The following is an 18,113-nucleotide window of genomic DNA, read 5'->3' as shown; positions in this document are numbered from 1 at the left end:
ACAAATTAATAAATACTTTCAAGTTTTTTCCCCCAAAAGATTGATAGCGATATAAAATCATGGTAGGATCAGTTTTGGGTAGGCAGGTCTTAAGCCACTGTCAGAAAATACTCTAGCTGGGGTTACACAGGATTTTTTTCTCTGTAATTTTAGATACAGGGTGTTGTGGGGAGCTCAGGCAGCATCTGAGAGAGGTGTAGCCTTCCGTGCATGCACTGCTGGACCCCATGCACTCAAATCTCCATCGCTTGAAGGAGTCATGCGATTGCAAACCTCAGTGGTCTTCTGCCCTGTGCTCCCAACTCCATGCGCAATGTATCAGCTTTGCAGTGGGATGGATCAAGCCTGTGGATTTCCCACACTGCAACACCCTTATAACGTGTGGGGAAAAGAAATTCTGTGATCTGTGTAACCACTTAGATATAGCCTGTATTTCTGAAACATGGTTTCCTGCTCCCGGAGAGCAAAGCTGCACAGAAGATATAGCACTGCAAAAATTGGGCAACATCCCTGTATTGATTCTCCCCTTTCATATAGCTTCTGCACCTGTCTGAATACAGGTTCCCTCCAGGAACCAAACCTGGCATTGCAAACAGGTATCCCAGTTACCAGGTGTGCATATATGTGTCTGCGTGTGCACACGTACACAATTAAAATATACGTACCTAAAATGGAAGGAGGCACTGAACACCGTGCCCAGCACAAGCCCTGCAGCCCGAGCTCGGTGGGTTTTCACCCAGCAGCTCTGCTTTCAGCCGACAGCTGCAGATCCCAGGTGGTCTGACATTTGAGATAGGGCTGCAGGGAGAGTGGAAGGTGTTTGAGAGAGAAGGGGGCTGTGAACAGCACCGAGCCCTCATCCAGATGGAACCGTTCACCAAATAACCTGAGATACTCTATTACCGTCCATATGTCTCCCAGGTCTCCAAAGGCCATACTCCATTGATTTATTAGAAATCTGCTTTTTTCGGCATGGGTTCTTTCCAAAACAGAGTATAATGTGGGATTTAGTATCATCTGAAATGCTCTTTCTTAAAAATTAGTTCTTCACTTTGGAAACGCTTCACCAGACTAGAAAGTAAATATTTTGGGATGGGAGCCCTCTCCTCATGTACCCTTTTAACAAGTTTCTTCCTGCCACAGCAAAGAATAAAACATTTTCTAGGGCATTTCTGTGATAAATAAATGACTGAAGGCACAGTACCAATGGAGCAAAAGCCACCATATGGATATAACTACGCTCACAGCCTGCCTTGCGCCTATTTCTTCCTTAGCATATAAGCCTGGCAGAATTATTTTATTGTTTTAGCACTGCAAACAGTTGTTATTAGTGTATCTTATTTATAGTCGGTTCTTTGCAGCACTGTAGTAATATAGAAAAATATCAGTTATTTCATCACACTGGTGAATTTAATGAACCTGAAGGTGTGTGTTATTTTAGCACTTGCTGCAGCTCCTGTGAAAACCCAATGGTGCTAAAATCTGTAAACCTGTCACTGCTTAAGTAATAACCTTGTTAAAAGCATCTTCATTTAACTTATTTCAGCTTTTGCAGAATGCAGGTTTTATTTTATCAGTGCAGGGAATAGGTGTTTCCAACCAAACCACTTATTGTAAATATATTTAATTGTAGTTCATTAATTTATTCACAGTGTTATTGCTTTTATTTTAACACTTAGTTTAAATTAAGCGTTGTCTGGAATTGAGTTCCCATTTTCGATTTTTTTAAACAAACTCTTAATTTATATGAAATATCTTAGGTTAGAACAGTAAATTTTATTCTGCAATATGGAGAATGCTCTTTGCATTCATTAATATCCCTTTATGCTGCAAGAAATGAACTTCCTTTCTTAACACTACAGACAGGAAAACAAAATGAGATTTTTTTTTTAATCTTACTACTGTGAAATTGGACTTATTTTTTTCATTTAAAAATATAGAGAAAATGAAGCATTGGCAGCATATGTTCCAAATTATCAGTTGATCCCCGCAAATACACATCGACAATTACTGAAATTTTGGCAATTAAAAAAAAAAATTGGGAACTCCCTGCTACTTAACATCTTTCCTCAAAAGTGTAATTTGCACCATCACTTCTTTATAGCACCAGTGATACTTCCTTCATTATTACATTGTTTGTGACAAATGATAAAAGCATCAGGTTCCCAGTAAATTTTTACAAGGTGGGCAATTATCTATCCATTAATACTCTTTCTTTCAGACCTGCAGTGCTACCGTGTACTGCTTGGCACACCATCCATCCCAGGGAACAAATCCTCAGAATCTCGTATGGCCACCCTGAAGGCAAAGGATTGCAGTAGAGACTCAACTTTGTTGGTTACTTTGAAATAATTATTGGAGTTACTTATCCGGAATGCTTCTGTTCATTTGCCATTTTTGGGAGGGCTGTGTTATTCTTTTTTATTCCATACTTTTGCTAGCCTACTCAGTGTGGTTCTGTTTCAGTGTTTATTGATTTGTACTTTGGTGTAGGGCTGTGACTAATATAAATGAGAGCACCAGCATCCAAGAGCATGCAACGCCCCTTGTTCGCACTGCACATGAAGATGACCTGACCACTTAAGTGCTTCTGGCAGCAGAAGTTTCTGGCCTATCAGCCTTGATTTTAGCTTGCAAACAAGTCAAAAGTGTTGTTTAATGTCATTCCTTCTCCTAATTTTGGTGTTTGAAACCCCTATGAGGGATGGCAGTGCATAGTGTTAGTAACTCTGGCTGTGTTACATACACAGCAAGAGCGATGCAATAGGAGGCATTTACTCCTGATCTGGAAATTAGGGAGCAAGGATGGATGAGAAAGGCAACCATTGAGGTGGGATTAAAGAACAAAAGTGAGATTGCAGCGATATCCCAGAGAAAAGGCACACTGTGCATGCTGTGGGGTCACCACTAAATTGTCGTTCTGGTTGCAGACCCAAAGAGTGCAAACGTGCCCCAAGAAGAGACAAGGGGATGAGGAGATAAGCCAAACTGCCAGCCCTGTGTCTGACTGTTGGATTGGGATTCAGGGCAGGAGTTAGGATGCTTCACATCCCAACAGCTGCACTCTGTCTTCAGGATCTGAGAAACTGGACTAGACAACTGAAAAGGAATCCAGTTGTTTAAGCTTCGGCTGGGATTGTGTTTATATTTGTTTTGCTTATAACCTTTCGTTTCTAGCCTTGCAACTAAAAGTCTGACCTTGTCTTGCTTAATAAACCTCGTGCAGAAGCTTTATTTTGTCATATACCGTGTTCCACGCCAAGGGGAAGATGGATGGGTGGGATCAGTGGGGCTGCAGAGCAGTAATATGTTCCATGGGTACTCATCCTGCCCTGTGCTGCAGCCCAACCATTGAATGGCACCTCCTGACCAACACATCCTCTGCCAGTGGGTGTGCTCAAGTCTGGAGCTCCAGGGGCTTCACCACCATGACTGTGGTTTGGAGGCTCACAGCTGACCACCATGCTTAGCTCTGCTGTGTTCCTCTCCAGCCATACATGCGAGATTGGGTTTTGAGATCCCACTTGCCCTGACTTCAGCTGGGTGTGCTGCTAAAGAAACATTGAAGAAGACCTGCCAGTGCCAAGCATCCCCTTTCAGATCTTCTGTTGACATTAGAAGCTATTGCAATTCAAATTGAAAAAAAGACAAATCCAACTTACACACAGCATTGATGAGCCAGCACTGACTACAGCCACGGCTGGGAGGGAGGGTGGAGAATGGCAGTACTGGTATTACATGTCTGAACCCTGTGCACTAGGGCAGTCCAGCTGCCAAGTTGGAAGGGCAACTTCCCTTTCTACAACATATAAAACGGCCTAGCAATGGGCTTAATTCACATTTACATTGTACTGACCTGAGCTACTTCATAGCTAAAGCTCCAACTGTTTATCTTGAGACAAGATAATTCCAGGTAGGGTTTCATGTTAATGACCTTGTCTTCACATAATACAAAACCATCTCACTGTAGTTCTGTACACACTGCTAGTACCAAACCAGAGCTAAGTCAACGTAATATTTATGACCATAATGCTAAAAATGGGAGATTCAATTTAAAATTACTGAGCAGAAATCAGAATTTAGTAAGATTTCTTGTTAAACCAGAATCCCACACATTGACACAACAGTAATAGAAATTTGACCCACATAACTTTTTTTGTTTCTTAAGTTCTACTATTACAGACCAATTATACATTCTTGAAAGAAATGTTATTAATTATTGAAATATTAAAAGCTGGAGTCATTGTTTTTCTCCACTTAGCATGCCTTTTAAGAGAGATTATAGAGAGAGAATCTTTTGATAGTCTTAAAATATTCACCAGTGCTAGAACAATTTAATGAAATTCACATTTATTTCAAGGATTTTTTTAATTAAATCTATTGGTTGTTGGTATCCGTAAACCCTTAAGAATAAACACCTGCAGTGTTTTATTATGTAAAAAGGTAGTTTAATTGCATCATATTTATCACAGACAAATCAAGCCCTATTCAGAAGATAATAATGACACAGTAATTGGACCAGTAATTGGTTCAGGATGATTCAATATTGTACTAATAATCATAAATACTACTGTCTCCTGCTTTGGTACAAGGCTGACACTATATTATAGATTGGATTTGGTGCAATAAATATTCGTGAACTGGGTCCAGTAGTGCCTAGGTCTTTAGTTCCACTGCGCTAGTAAATAACAGGTATCAAATAATAGTACATCCTACTACGAGCAATGATTCCTCACACGTGGCACAGAGTATGCTGTGCTCTTTTCTGCCTCCAAAAACGGCTGGAATAAGCATCTGTACAGTAAAGAATCGCCTTGCATTAAGCATCAATATTTGCCTCGAGATGTTTCCACTCCAGGCAAACCTGGTCACACTCAGAGCCAGTTGTAAAGTAGACTCATTTGGTTTAAATCTTGTTTTCTTTGTCTTTTTGCCTGTTTGTTCCTATTTATTCTTATTAATAACAACGGGATAAAGGGCACTCTCCAAGGGACTGAACTGCAGAACAAATGCTGAACATATAGCATCAAAGAAGACATAGGAGAACAGATAAAGTAACCCAAAACTGATCACTCCTATGCTCTACAGTAGGTCAGGGAATAAGCATGGTGCACAGAAACCAGTACCATTAGTGCTTTCTTGGAGATTGTCTCCTTTTCACACATTTGCAGTATTTCCTTTGTTTGGCTGCTCTGGAATATAACTACCCCATGAGAGGCATTGCAATTGTCCCTGCTGCTACAGCCTCTCAGGAATCTACGTTTCCAGTATGAATGGTTCTTTTTTGGAAAACAGGATTATTTTGTGCATGAAAATACCACCTGAAAGTAAAACCACACCATCACAATGCTAATTAGTTGCTCCTTATTACGGTATGTCACGTCAGGCCTCAGCTTCTCAAACACAGGTAGCCCTGAATGAAAGGACTCAGATTCATCCTTAGGCAGACAAAGACGAAAGAGATGGCAAATTTTCAATATGCTTCTTCCCTGACTTTCACCTGGAGCTTCAACCAGAGTTCTCCAGACTGCTTTGATGTGATCCTGCTTAGTATTGTGCCACTTCAAGTTCCCTATCACGTCAATAAAAGCCCTGTTCATCTCAGTTGTGCAATATAAATTGTCTTACTGGTACCCAACTGTAACCTACTTTTTTTTTTTCTCTCACTGTCTTTATTTGTATGGGTAAAGTTATATGCCAGTTTTATTATTTTCTTTCCTGCCTTGACTTGTGGAGAGAGGGAAGAAATCTAATCAATCAAACACAATACCATTATGGCAAAGGGCGGATGGTAGGAGGTGACATTCCCATACCAATTGCTTGTTTATGGTGCCTTGATACAGTATAACGTGGCACACAAAGCCACTCACATGCCACTTAATGATAACTGTGAAAATCACGCCTGTCACCGCTGCATTCAGGGGAGGCTTGGCGGACCCTCAGCACTGCTCCTTCGCCAGGGCTGCGAGCTTTCAGAGGGAGCCAAAAGGGAGTGGAGCCTCATTATCCCCGAAACAATGATCCTTATTCACTACACAGAGAAACTTGCTTTTCATTGACGTATTATACAGCTCGGAGCTGGAATAGAGATAACGTATCCCCTTTATCACTGGAACAAAAGATTGGGGGTCTTTGCTCCTTTGCTTGGAATAATGCCCTCAGCAGCCCAAACTAGTGTGTGGTATTTTTTTTTTTCCAGAATTTACCTCTTTTCCTTGAATTGCTTTGCATTCGAGGGATGGTGCAGCAAGGCCCAGGTACAGATAGCAGCCAGGCTGAGTACAGGGTTGAGATTTCATCTCTCTGTCCATCATCTCGCTCGCTGACACTGGCCCTCCTAACCTGAAGGATGGAGGAAGGGAGGGAGATGAGGAGTGCAGACAACCAAAGACACGTCTCATATTGCAAAGGGTACTTAGGGAAGCCTCTTAAGACTATATAGTGAAGGAGACATAGTGTAGGCACTAAGGCTGAAAGCAATCTGTACAAATGAAATGCCATGGCTGAATGGCATCTGGGGACCGGTTCACTCATAATGGAGTCAAAGTAATGGAGCCCAAACACACCCCAAGATGATGGCAACTCTGGGAAGGCATGCAACACCCAGTCATCCCTTCCCATTTCTTTTTTTCCTCCTCAAAGCCCCATCACAAAGTCAGCTTTTCACTTTGCCTAACTCTCTCTTACCTTTGCCTGGCGCAGGGAGGAGGAAAGGTGAGAAGACAGGAGAGCTATCACTGTGCACAGCCAGGCAGGCAGGCAGCAGAGGTAGCAGCAGAGGTAGAGGAACAGAATGTGTTGAAAGCATCATGATCCAGTGCCAGGAAATAACAGTTAGCATATCCCTGAATGACATTTACAGGAAACCTATGTTTCCTTTTCAGGGCCATAAGCTTCAACAAACTGGTGTGTTCAGTCAGCCCTTCCCCATGTACAGTATGGATGCCACAATTTTCTCAGCATATGCTCAGCTGCGTCCTTCTGATGGCATCCATGTTGGCGCTTTTCCATCTATAGGCATGGAGGGATGTCTTCATCTTCTGCAGGAGTCTGGGGCTACTGCCAAAGGCAGGCATCCAAGCACCGCAGGCAAGGAGAGGGGAGCGTTTTGGTTCCTGAATAAGGATTAGGCTTTGCAACACCTGAGCAGTGAAAATCCTGTGGAGCTTTGGTGGCCGGAGCCAGGAACCGCCACAGCTCTGCTGAATATTGCTGAGTTGAGCCCCATTTAACCAAGGTGAGCGTGTGCTGCAGAGCAAATTGTAGAAAATTTAGGAAGCAAATGGCAAATAGGCAGCCCCATGAAATGCCTCAATGGCTTTGGCTCTGATACATTTCTAATGCGTAAGAGAGAACAATTTCATTAGCTTAACTCACTCCCAGTTCTCACCTAAGGAAAAATTGGGCCACCAGTGCTCCTAGTCCTAGAGCTGATTTAGTTGTGTGAAGCCAGGAACCCTTTGATCTTTTGTTATATGCTCCTGAGGAGCCCAGTAGTGCACCATCCTGAGCAACAATACTAGTTAAATCCCTTTATAATTTGCTTTGTTTTTAATCACAAGCAGAAAAGGGGAAAAAAAATCACCTCTCCCTTTTTTTGCCCTGGAGCTTATCTACTTCTTGTCTTTTCACAGTATGGGACAAAATGTGCTCTTCTTTCTTGAGAAAGGAGGATTGCGGTGACATAAACAGGATACCCAGACTTAAGGGCAGGATTTTGTCTACACACTCCTTTATCCACTGTACATTTATTGCACCTAATACATTTAGGAGAAGAGAATGGAATTTACTTAGATATTAAATGGCCTTAGAAATCATTCTCAACAAGGAATAAAGCATTTCCTTTACAGAAAATCACTCTATAGAATAAGTGCTTAAGTTAATTTAAAGAGAAAATTAGGAAAACAAAGGCGGAGTGCCGGAGATGTGGATAGGCATGCACCAGCTCACACCTCTGAGTTAGAGATGCAGAAATCCTCCCTCCCCTCCTGCCTAACCCATGTGCTTTGCTGAACTGAAAGGTAACTGTATTGATCGGCGGCCATAAAAGCCCAGCAAACACAAAGCAGCCAGAGGTGATAGAGATGTGAATTAAAAGCTCTGTTATGGCTCTCCACCTGATCAGGAGAACCCTATTTAGCTCAGCCTCTGGAAAGAAGTTGTCTTCCACTTTTGAGCCATTTTTCTTCTCCTCTTGCTTCTTCCAAAGAAATGATGACGGTGCATGGCTAATTAACAACAAAGAATAATTGAACTAAGACTCTAACTATCTACCTTTAAATCAAAGGAAGGAGGCAACCAATAGTAAAATTTAATCTGTCCTCTGGGGCAGGAGACAGCTTACAGGTTCAAGTCAGATAGCAAATGTAGCTAAATGGCAGTCAGAAAAGATCATGTGACTGGGGGCTAAAAACTAATTAATCTCCATAAAGCTGTAAGTGAGGTAGGTAAGATGACTTGAAATCTGATTACATTATTGCATTTAAGGAGGGAAAATGCAGCATGTATTTTTCATGTTGATTTTAACCACCTGAGCCCTTAATGACATTTTGTACCTTGAAAGAAAAACTCATATTTCATCCATATTTAAAAAGATCTACAAAGACACTGTTGTCGGCAGCAGAGAGTTTACAAATTTAGCTTAAATAATGGTGCAGAGAGCATTTCTAAACTTTTTTTCCCCCTGTAAGCCAGGCAAAGATCCCAAGTTAACTATGGGAAGACACAATGCCAAGCATGGAACAAAAACTAAAATAAGCTTTAGAGCAAGGATAATTTTACTGTATGCTCCATTACAAGGAAAAGAAAAAGATGCTGCATTCTAACTGACTGCTGAGGATGCATGTGCTTTGCCCCTTTGATTTGTAAACAACCTGCGATGCTAAATTCTGAATTAGTGGGAACAGAGCACTGCTTAGGATTTCTATTATTTATAACTGACTACAAAGCAAGGAATACACAAACAAGCACCAAAAATAAGACTGCAGGCAGATGGCAGACCTCAATTCCACGCATCCAGTCCAAATACACACTGAGCAGACCCACCTACTCTACCCTATGAACCTTGATGTGCATTTTTCAGGCTTCAGTCATAGCTATGGGCACAAGCTTTGTCTCTTGCGTAGCAGCATCCATAATAATATCAGAGAGTGGGATACACCATGCACACATACCCCAAAGACAGAGGCTTTCTCAGAGTCAATTAGGGGTTCTGTGTGGCATTAGCAGCAGCACCTGAATAGGGACAGCTTTATGCAATGAAAAAGTGTACTTTTAAAATGTTTGTAATATACGTGATATATACTGCCATACAAGTATATAGCGGCAATAAATAAATAGCATTTAAGTTAACAAGCACACGTTTATAGGTATAATAATGGCATTTTGCACTAATGCAACACCTTTGATCCCAGAATTTCCAAGTCCTTTGCAAGGATTAATTAATTAAGCTTCAACACGCCCCTGTACCAGATGTTATTAAAATACTTTTATGGCTTACAAATTCCACAAAAGATGTGCTTGTATTTCATGTCATATCGTGCCTCCCATCCAAGGCAATTACTTTTCTCCTCACTTGGCTCTGCATTGCATGGGAAATGATGCTCACATGGGCAGCAAGATTCCCCTGCAGCTTTCAGCCTCTTTTTGCAGGTGGGGAATTTTAGAGGTTCATGTCTGCCCCTGCACCCCTCCCTTTAAACAGCTCCCTTTCTATGCTTATCATTTTCTCCTAAAGCCTCAGACTTTCTCTGTTCACTTCCCATGTAGCTTTTTTGCTATGACCAATCTTCCTCACACACTCTGAGATTTTGCAAGTTGCTCTTTAAAGTTAAGCAGACATTTTTCCCACATGGTGAAATTGTCGTGTGGCTGAAAAATGTTCTCACACACACACACCTTTTCTCTCAGGAGCCAAATCATTACACGCCTTACATCTTCATTCCTGTTTTTGCCAGAAGCCAACATGAGTTCCAGTTCAGAACCTACTTGCAAGAGACTTAAGGTAGAGCAACTTGGCAGCCAAACTTGTTGGATGAAAATGTGTGTTTGCAAAGTCTGGCACAGATGGAGGCACCTCTTGCATGAACCCTTAGTCTCTCTCTGGGGAAAAGACAGCACACAGGAATTAGCTCTCAAACCTAATCCTCTGCTTATCACTCTTATCTAGAGCTGGCTATGAATCCTTCCCTGCACTCCGATTTGTAGGAAACTCCCACACAGAGCAAAGTTTGGCTTCTTAACTTACTAGACTTCAGAAAAGCCAAACAGACACTTGAATTTAATTTCTGTCGGGCAATTCTCAAGAGAAATCAACTCTTCTTCTCTCCTTTCCTCCTGCTTCCAGAAGTAGGCTCTCAGGTACCTGATGAGAAGGAAAATCTCACAGTGCTGCTCAATAAGCACGTCAGTTCAGAATTCCCTACCTGATTTATTATTTAATGAAACTGCTTGTGTCTTCTGATCATCAGTCAAACCTGACCAGAATTTGGCCAATGAGTTCAATTTGTGGATGGTATAACTGCACATGTGCATAGACAACCCGCTTCATACACATTGTGCCCTTGAAAACATCCAAGAAAATGCTCAGATGGTTTTAATGTTTCACTAAATAAATGCTGGCAGAGACCTTATGTTGACTCTCTCTTTACCTATTTATATTTTCTCCTACAAGGTAGAAGACCACATCACTTCTTTTTGCAGTTATGGGACTCATAGTGATAGGGACTCGTATGTCACAGATAAGCTTCAAACTCTCCATAATTTTACCCCTAAGCATCAACAACAACCATCTATCTATCATTGTTATCCAAATTCCTTAATGCACCTGGAGATGGACAGACACAAACATAGAACGACCCTCCACAGTGCCATAGGTCTAATGTTCCCAGGCTGCAGGTAGTTTGGACACACATTTACATTGCTACATGGGGCAACTTCTGTGATGCCACTGATGATGCCACAGGCCTTCACCAAGTAAAGAGTTTTTCACCTTTTCTTATTGATATAATTTGTCCTTGTGGTAGTTGCCATAAATCTTGGAATTTTCTTTATCTGAACTCTGCATTTTTTGCCATTCAAACAGCTCACAAGAGGCCAATTTTAAGCGTCCTGTACTATTAGTTCCTGCATGGCTTTTCTATAGTGCTGTGACATACAATTTTGTGCCATTTGCACTTTTGGGAAATGCACTGACTGACTGACCACCATTGAGTGGAGCCTTTGCTGTTCCTTGACAAGGTACTCCACAGCTTTCTTTTTGGAGGAAATAAGATCATTCCTTTTATGACCAAAGGAGAGGGAATCCCCATGCCAAACTTCAGATTCCTGACATAATTTTCCACCTACTCAGCTGTAACTGTGTCCCAGCACAAGCACATTCCCACACAATTTGAGGACATTGCAGCTTTCATGGACCCCTGGAGAGCAGAACCTACCACGAGAGCACATTTTCCTTAAATAAAAAGGATCCTTTAGAAACAAATAGCAATCTTACCTTTTCAGGTCACAGATAATGCAGCTGAGTCCAGCTGGACTGAAAAAGTATTTGTATCATACAGATGTTGATACCACAGCTCAGTGTGCTTTGATAATTACATGAAGGTACTGAAGAACCAAAATACCTTGGCTGAATTTAGGTTGCACCTGCAAAAAAAGTCATATCATGTCATTTAAGATGCCATAAGGTGTCATACTTTCTATTATTTTTTTTTTCGTTTTATCTTCTTACAAATCTACAATTTCTACCCATAACGTTTAAAGCTTGTAGAGATCCAAGCATTTTTTAGGTAGAAGTGTTGTATGGTAATCAAAGGATTGGCCCATGGATTGGGCAGTCCTTGCTTTTAGATACTTGAGACCAGAAACTGGATACAAATCTATCTGAAGGTTCTTTAATACGAAGGATGGCAAGGAAATTCTGGTTTAATATAAGAGCCAATTCAACTATTAATCATGATTATACATAATTTCCAGTGTGGCATGATATCATTTAATTTCCAAAAAAAACAGAGGAAGTGGCAGCAACTTCAACCCTCTCCCCCCAAAAAAAAGAAAAGAAAAAAAGTGGCAGCAACTTCAACCCTCTCCCCCCAAAAAAAGAAAGAAAAAAAAAAGAAAAAAAAGGGCTTTATAACCTTTTCTTTACATAGGTCATAAATTACCAATCAGACATGTAGATCCCATTTAACATTTTAAAGTCTTGTTGTATATACTCTTTTTCCTTGTTCATGCTTTGTCTTTACAAATACACTTGGCCATAATGAAAATAAACCTGCTGAAGTCTCTGTGGCCTGAGACAAGCTATAACACATTTCTGCACCACAGGGTGGGCTCATGGGATACCTACTGAGAAAATGCATCCCCTCTGCGCATGCCCAGACTATTAAAATGAATTGACATGTTAATGCTGACAGGAAAAGAGCACAAGAGAGCTTGCTAAATTACTGCTCAGTCAGGCACTAGGAATTCCTCAGTGGCCAACTCCTGAGCAAAACCTGCAGCAAGGAGACGAAGGGGAAAAAAGAGAGGAAGAAAGGAGAAGGGGCAGGGGGGGAAAGCAGAAAAAAAAGGTGAAGTGGGTGGAAAAAGAAACTTTATTGTCAAATGCAACAAACCAAACAAACACTGAGGGGTTGTCATGTTAGCGACGCACCTACTCATAAATCATATGGATTTTAATCATACCTGCCACCTCAGCTTGCTTCTCCCTTGAGAAATTGTTTTCTTTTTGCTCCCTCCTTCACTCGCTTTCAATTATCTGGAAGCTGTTTCTCGTGTTTATTTATTTATCTAAAGTTCATATACAGTATGCATGCAGAAATTTCCTCTGGGGGACCAAGCCTAGGCAGATCATACAGGGATGCGGTGGAGCGTAGCAGCTAACAGCTCAGATGAATGTACTCAGTCTCAGAAAACCTGCTTTGGACCACGGTGACAAGAGAAGGGGAGGACAGAAAGTAATTAGTGTGTGTACAATGATGGATTATGGCTTAATATTCAGGCATTTCACCTTTTGACTGTTATAGGTAGGCCCACAAGCTGACAAATAAAGTCCACATTCTTGCCAATAAGGGGGAAAAAAAAAAAAAAAAAAAAAAAGGAAAATAAAACACTCTTTTAAACAAGCCACGACTTCTGTTTGGTGAGAAAATCGCAATTAGTTGTTTTATTTGCGTTTCAGACCTTTTATAGTTTTGAAAACATCATATATATGCTCATACACATACAAGGGAGACCTGAGGGACAGCTGCTTGGCACATTTCTGACAAGCTGGCATAATATTGTTTTTATGTCTCACAGCTTCTATATGTAACTTTAGTACGAAAGAGCAACTCAGTCTCTCCAATTTTAAGGAGGGAGTGAACTGCCAGTGACCTTTCCTCAGCTCTGGGAGGTGAACGTGTAGCACAGATCCATCAAGACATGAAGATCTTATAGACAACTTCAAAAAAAAAAAAAAAAAAAAAGAAGAAGAAGAAACCATCAGTTTTTTTAAGCCAGACCGAATGAAAAATAGACAAGAAGAGTTCAACAGTGAGCTGCAACTACAGGTGAAATAGAGTTTTAACTCAAAAATGAGTTTAGAGCAGGGTTCAAACAGGAGATCTGCATGTGGTCTATAGCAGCTTTTTTAGGGATGTTTGAATCTACATTTGCTATGCAAAGTATTACTCAGTTAAAGGACCATCTAGACAGCTCTCCCATTTGGAACACTTGTAGAAATTAAATGTAAAGAGATTTGGCTGCCCATGCTTTGAGGTGGAGGGTGAGCATAGCATTCCCAAAACCCCCAGCTCCTTTCCCAGATCCAAGGAGCCCACACTTGCCTGCTCTCTGTTCCTTTGCAAACTCTGCTAAAAGCAAATAGACCTTGAGAGCAAAGAGTTTCTTGTGCGCTACAGCACACCAATCTTTTTGTGTAAAGAGAAGGTATGTCAAGGGCAAAGCATACCATTCACAAGGTGAGGGTTCACAAGCATTTCTATCTGTGTTGTCCTTAAATAAATGTGTGAAGGACCTACATGATACACCAAAAACACCAAATAATGACCAAAACATATTCCACTGACATAATGCTCCACAAATAATGATGTTACCGTATAATGTTATTATCTGACCTGGATCGTGGCCGTGGCCTGGCAAGGAGCCCATTTCTTGACCTTCGTCTCTCAGAGGTACCTAAGCCAGAACACAAAACAGGTGGTTTCTTGTGAGCAAAACTTATTTTTGAAAAACCATGTGCTTTCTGCCTGTAGCTTCTTCGACCTAAAGATCAAAGCCCTACGGCGTGTGCAGTTCACTCCTCTGAAATGCCAGCTTCCTTGTTATAAATGACATGTTGCAGATTTGGTGTAACTTTCGTTTCGTTTCATATTTTAATTTGCAATCTCAGATATCAAAGAAAGCTAAACTGACAAAAGACAGCTTGTAAACCTATTCAAGTGGAGTTTTCAATGGTTTACATAAATCAACCCATAATCTACTTTATTTAAATCTCCGAGTGTATAAAAGGCTGCAGTTTGTCAGAGTAAGATAAAATGCATATATTAATGAGAATGTAGAGGAGCAACATGAAGCAACATTAAACAGTACACAGCAGTAGGACATAAGCAGACTCCAGTTTCTGTTAGTTACTATGAGTCACAGTGCATCCTCGTGGTCTGGATGGGTTCCACCCACCAGGGAGGTGATGGTTGGTCTAAAAGACTTGTGCTGGAACAGGCTGCCCAGAGAGGCTGTGGATGCCCCATCCCTGGAGTTGTTCAAGGCCAGGTCAGATGAGACTCTGGGTAGCTTAGTCTAGTATTAAATATGGAGGCTGGTGGTCCTGCATGTGGCAGGGTGGTGGTGGTGAGGGAGGGTTGGAGATTCATCATCCTTGAGGTCCCTTCCAATCCAGGACATTCTATGATTCTGTGTCAGCACAGCGATTGCTCACAAACCAGGTACCCAAAACCATTTGGGATTTCCATCCAACAAACTGGTGTTTCTCCAATCTGGTTGGTATTTTCTACATGTTCTTCCGCCACTTCACTCCAAAACCAAGAACGTCACAAATTTGTGATGGTTTTATATTTAAGGACCTACAGGGAAATGTGAGTTATTCCTTTCTTTTCAGTTCCCCAATTTTTTGCAAAAGGTTAATCTCTAGTAAATGGTCCAAATGAACAACCTTCTGTTGTTAGCAATACAATTATACTGTGTAGGACCTGTGTGAGGTAAATGCATCTAGATATAACTCTAATACATTACTCTCGGTTTCATGTTACTCAGATGACAGGAATAAGTGCCAAAGTTTTGACAGATCTTAATTTAAAACAAACAAACAGATAAACAAAACAAACAAAAAATCAAACAAAATCCCTTAGCTTCACTTAGCTCCCAGTCTTGCAGTAATGTGAGTTTTCCTTATCCAGTTGGGGGAAAAAATGAATAGTTACCATGGAAATTGCCACAAATCTTTTTATTTCAAACTCCTCCAACAGAGGAGCATGTTTATGAAGACACACATAGAATCCACTAATCGTTTACTTTGGCAGTGATATAACTATGATTTTTTTCCCCAAGTTTTACGAGGTATTTCACAATAATTTGCTCCGCTCTTGTTCTCGTTACAAAAGCAATATTAGAATGATAATGACTTACATGCTCTGTCATACTATACTACCCTGACCTTTTCAGTATGCTGCCTTTTGAAAGCTTGACAGGGCCACCTCTCCTGCACACACTAACATGGCAGAGAACTGTGACCGGGGAACGGGAAGGAAAGAGAAGTGGATGACAGCATCAGACAATTTGCCAAATTCTTTTAAGCTTTAAATAACCTTTCTCTAACTCATCATTTTTTTGTATTTAAGCAGATTTCCTGTCTCTTTCCAGCACTGCATGTCCTTGGAATTGCACTGGTCATTCAGTGCAATGACTTATCCGCAGTAGGTGCTCCGCAAAGCGAGAGGTCTCAACCCACGCCCTGCTGCTTGCATATCAGTTTGGCCCTCTGAATTATTCATCAGCTCAGGAACAAAATCAGAACTTGGTCCCGAATGACCAGACATCTCTTTTTCTCAGCATACACAACCTTTATTTTGTTGTTTCTTTTTTTGTCAAATGTGCATTGTAGCGACCAAGCCTGTCCCTTTAGACGTATGCTGTGCCTACTTTTGTAGGATAGGAAATTTTCTTCAGCTGCATTCCCTGCTGCAAATTCCCCTGTGAAAGATCAGGAGAGTGAAGGCAGCTCCACACAACGGGGCCAACTCATTGCACAGGCATGGAGTCATTGGGGGACATGCTCACACAGAGCACGTTCCTCCTGCTTCCTCACTTGCCGGAGCAGAAAGCATAAAAAAAAATGTCCCAAAAGAGAACTATTTCAAATCTTCTGCCTCTTGTGTACAGTTATTAGTGGGACAAGGCTGCATCATTCCTTGAAATCAGTATGGAAGAAGGCAGGAGTTTTTACATGATTAGAAACCTTGAGATGAGGGAAATAGTCCCAGAGATCTTAGGATGGTGGGTAGGTAGGTTTCCTCTTGGTCATCACTCTTTACCCTTACCAGTCCAGGCTTTGATTTGCCGTGCTGGTAGCCATCCAAACAACACTTGCATTGCTGCTAATCTCTATTTTTGGAATTGCTGTGGTTCAAAGGAAATCTTTTAGAATTCAGCTGACTTCCCTCGGACATTTCCTGATACAAAACACTCCCTATCTTTCTGCAGCAGAGGTGGAGATTGAGAGCTGTTCAGCCTGTAATACCTCCATCTCACATCTGTCCTCTCCAACACTCCTTGCAAGTGTGCTGAAACGACCTATAAACCCTGAAAATAAACCTTTATTTTCCCTCCATTTCTTTGAAGCAGGCTGCCCCTTACATTATATCTGCCTACATCATAGTCCTCCACAACACTGCTTTGCTTGGGCTTCGGCAACAAACAGGGCTCCCACTACTTTCCTGATGGGCTCTACCTCACCATTTTCCCAAATTCCCTCACAGGGTGACTGAAGAGTTAATTACCTCTGAGACTACTGCTTGAGGATTATTTGGCACACCGGACGCCTCACTAGACAGAACATGGGAATGGATGAACCACAGCTGCAGAACAGTGATCTGGAAGCTGGTGAAGGACCGCCATCACCCACAAGGAACCCTCCTCTTCTGGTTACCCAGTTATGTAGCACGTATGTCAAGCAAGTTGGAACAGAGCCCTGATGTCCACCTTCTGACCACACAGCCTGGCATTGCTCAGCACCAAGGGCTGATCTTGGGAACACCACATTGGTTGTGTCAGTTCTCACAACATAACAGTCCTCAGATCCCTGCAGGTCCTTATCACCATCTTTTGGATGGTGCCATTAAAGCTTCTCTAACTGATTTTGAGGACTTTCTGTGGCTGTAAAGAAGGATAACATTTCACCATGGCTTTGAATTCTTTTAATCTTAGCAAAAGAGCCAATCCCTTCAGTCATGTAAGGGCAACTATTGCTCTGCATGCTCTTCTTCACATATACCTTTCGTTTCCTTCAATGAATGGCTACTTTTTCTCAAACACACTCAGAGCAATATATTTTCATTTTACACAGGAGTGCAGAAACCATGGGCAACCCAGTTGGACAGGAGATCCTATCCACAAAGAACAAAGATGAACAACAAAAATACCAAAGATATGGTGACGGCAAGCAACTGACACCTTCTGAAACACCAACCTCAGGCACAAGGAGCTCGAGAGGGAACTGAGTCATTCCAGGCCCATCTCAGGGAAGCAAGACTTCACAATATCTTTGAATCAGGATACATGAGTTCTGAGTCAGCTAAAAGCAACACTCAGATCCAATCCGGGATGGTTTTATTTGCATAAGTCATAATGTAAACAGCAAATAGATCTGCAGGATTTCAGTTGACTTGTCAAAGAAAATAGATCTTTGTTGAAGTAAGCATTAACTGGTAACCGATATGGAAAACACACTGAACCGCTCAAAGGACAGACATTTTTGATCCTCCGAGCAGCTTTCCTGTATTTAGACATATCAGAGAAATGCCTAGTTATAACAATTATCCCTCCATAAAAAGTTGTGCTTTTTTTGTTTGCTTTTTTTAATGAAACAAACATACTTT

General features: G+C 41.4%; 1 protein-coding gene across 1 annotated transcript in view; it reads right to left on the bottom strand.

Moving 5' to 3' along the window:
- Nucleotides 1-18,113, bottom strand: part of LOC104911830 (uncharacterized) — an 86,320-nt gene that overhangs the window by 12,749 nt on the left and 55,458 nt on the right. The window contains exons 10-14 of the mRNA XM_085227993.1: nt 14,118-14,178; nt 12,685-12,915; nt 11,495-11,643; nt 6,207-6,342; nt 666-798 (exon numbers count right to left, since the gene is read on the bottom strand). Of these exons, the coding sequence (XP_085084119.1) occupies nt 14,169-14,178 (10 nt within the window). The 3' untranslated portion in view covers nt 666-798; nt 6,207-6,342; nt 11,495-11,643; nt 12,685-12,915; nt 14,118-14,168. The remainder of the gene's footprint in view (nt 1-665; nt 799-6,206; nt 6,343-11,494; nt 11,644-12,684; nt 12,916-14,117; nt 14,179-18,113) is intronic.

This window comes from Meleagris gallopavo, chromosome 7 (genome assembly GCF_905368555.1).
Source record: "Meleagris gallopavo chromosome 7, MGAL_WU_HG_1.1, whole genome shotgun sequence".
NCBI lineage: Eukaryota > Metazoa > Chordata > Aves > Galliformes > Phasianidae > Meleagris > Meleagris gallopavo.
This window is presented reverse-complemented; position numbering and strand designations above follow the sequence as displayed.